At 67.6% G+C, this 1,159-nt stretch overlaps 1 protein-coding gene across 1 annotated transcript in view; it reads right to left on the reverse strand.

Moving 5' to 3' along the window:
• Window positions 1-285: 285 nt before the first annotated feature.
• The window catches only part of MIB2 (mindbomb E3 ubiquitin protein ligase 2), an 18,792-nt gene continuing 17,918 nt past the window's right edge, over window positions 286-1,159 (reverse strand). The window contains exons 14-15 of the mRNA XM_011987239.1: window positions 611-992; window positions 286-521 (exon numbers count right to left, since the gene is read on the reverse strand). Of these exons, the coding sequence (XP_011842629.1) occupies window positions 828-992 (165 nt within the window). The 3' untranslated portion in view covers window positions 286-521; window positions 611-827. The remainder of the gene's footprint in view (window positions 522-610; window positions 993-1,159) is intronic.

Below are 1,159 nucleotides of genomic sequence, written 5' to 3' on the forward strand. Positions count from 1 at the left end.
GGCCCGAAGGAGGCGTCTCCTGGCACCCGACAGCCCCAGCAGCCGGCGCCCCAGGTCTCAAATAGAAGGCAGGGGCACCTCTTCCGGAACCCAGGTGGGACAGGCAAGAGGGGCACCCTGCTGGGTGAACTCTGAGACCCTAAGCCCCACCTCTCCCCACCCCATGGGCACCACCCCTCTCCCAGGCTGCCTAGGGGTGCAGGCTGAAGGATCACATAGAACTTGGTTCCGTCTGCTCCACCCCCAGAACGCCTGGCTCCCTGGGCCATCACTGGCCACTTCCTCACCCTGGACATCAGCTGCAAGGGCCCTGGGTCCCCCCCGGCCCCATCAGCCACCAGCGGCAGCAGCTGATGACGCTGCAGCGCCACGTGCAGGGCTGTGTCCCCCTCCTCGTCCTCGGCGTTGACACTGCACCCAGCGTCCACCAGCAGTGGCACCAGCCCCACATGGGCCTGCTGCACGGCTAGATGCAGCGGGGACTGCAGCTTCCGGTTGCGCACATTCACGTCACAGCGGCCCTGGGGAGAGGTGGGCACGGGCTCAGACCAGGGACCCCAGTGGGCCTCCCGCTCCCTGGTCCTTGGGCAGGCCTGGGCCGCGCCCTCACCTCCCGGATGAGGATCTGGGCCACCTCACGGTGGTTGTTGAGGGCGGCCAGGTGGAGCGCCGTGAAGCCGTCCTCCTTCTTGGCGTCCACCAGCTGCCGTGCCCGAGCCAGAATCTTTCTCACAGCTCTGTGGGAGTAGGGAGGTTGGTCTGGGACCTGGGACTGTCCCTGGGCAGCACAGCAAGAGGCTGGCCGCAGCTGTGTGCCCACTCCACACTCACAGCGCGTGGCCTTTGAGGGAGGCATGGTGCAGCAAGGTGAAACCCTGGCTGTTGGTGGCGGTGACATCGATGTTTGGCACCTCCGTGAGGACCTCGACGATGCCACTGGCGCCAGTGCCCGCCGAGATGGCGGAGTGCAGGGGCGTGTCCGAGTGGGCATCCTGCTGGGGCAGAGTCCGTGGTCACTTGGGGGTGACTTCTGCTTGGGTCAAGAGCCAGGACACCCAGGGAGCAGCGCTCACGGGCAGGGGGCACCCAGGGAGCAGCGCTCACGGGCAGGGGGCACCCAGGGAGCAGCGCTCACGGGCAGGCGGCACCCAGGGAGCAG

This window comes from Mandrillus leucophaeus, unplaced genomic scaffold (genome assembly GCF_000951045.1).
Source record: "Mandrillus leucophaeus isolate KB7577 unplaced genomic scaffold, Mleu.le_1.0 Scaffold305, whole genome shotgun sequence".
Classification (NCBI taxonomy): domain Eukaryota; kingdom Metazoa; phylum Chordata; class Mammalia; order Primates; family Cercopithecidae; genus Mandrillus; species Mandrillus leucophaeus.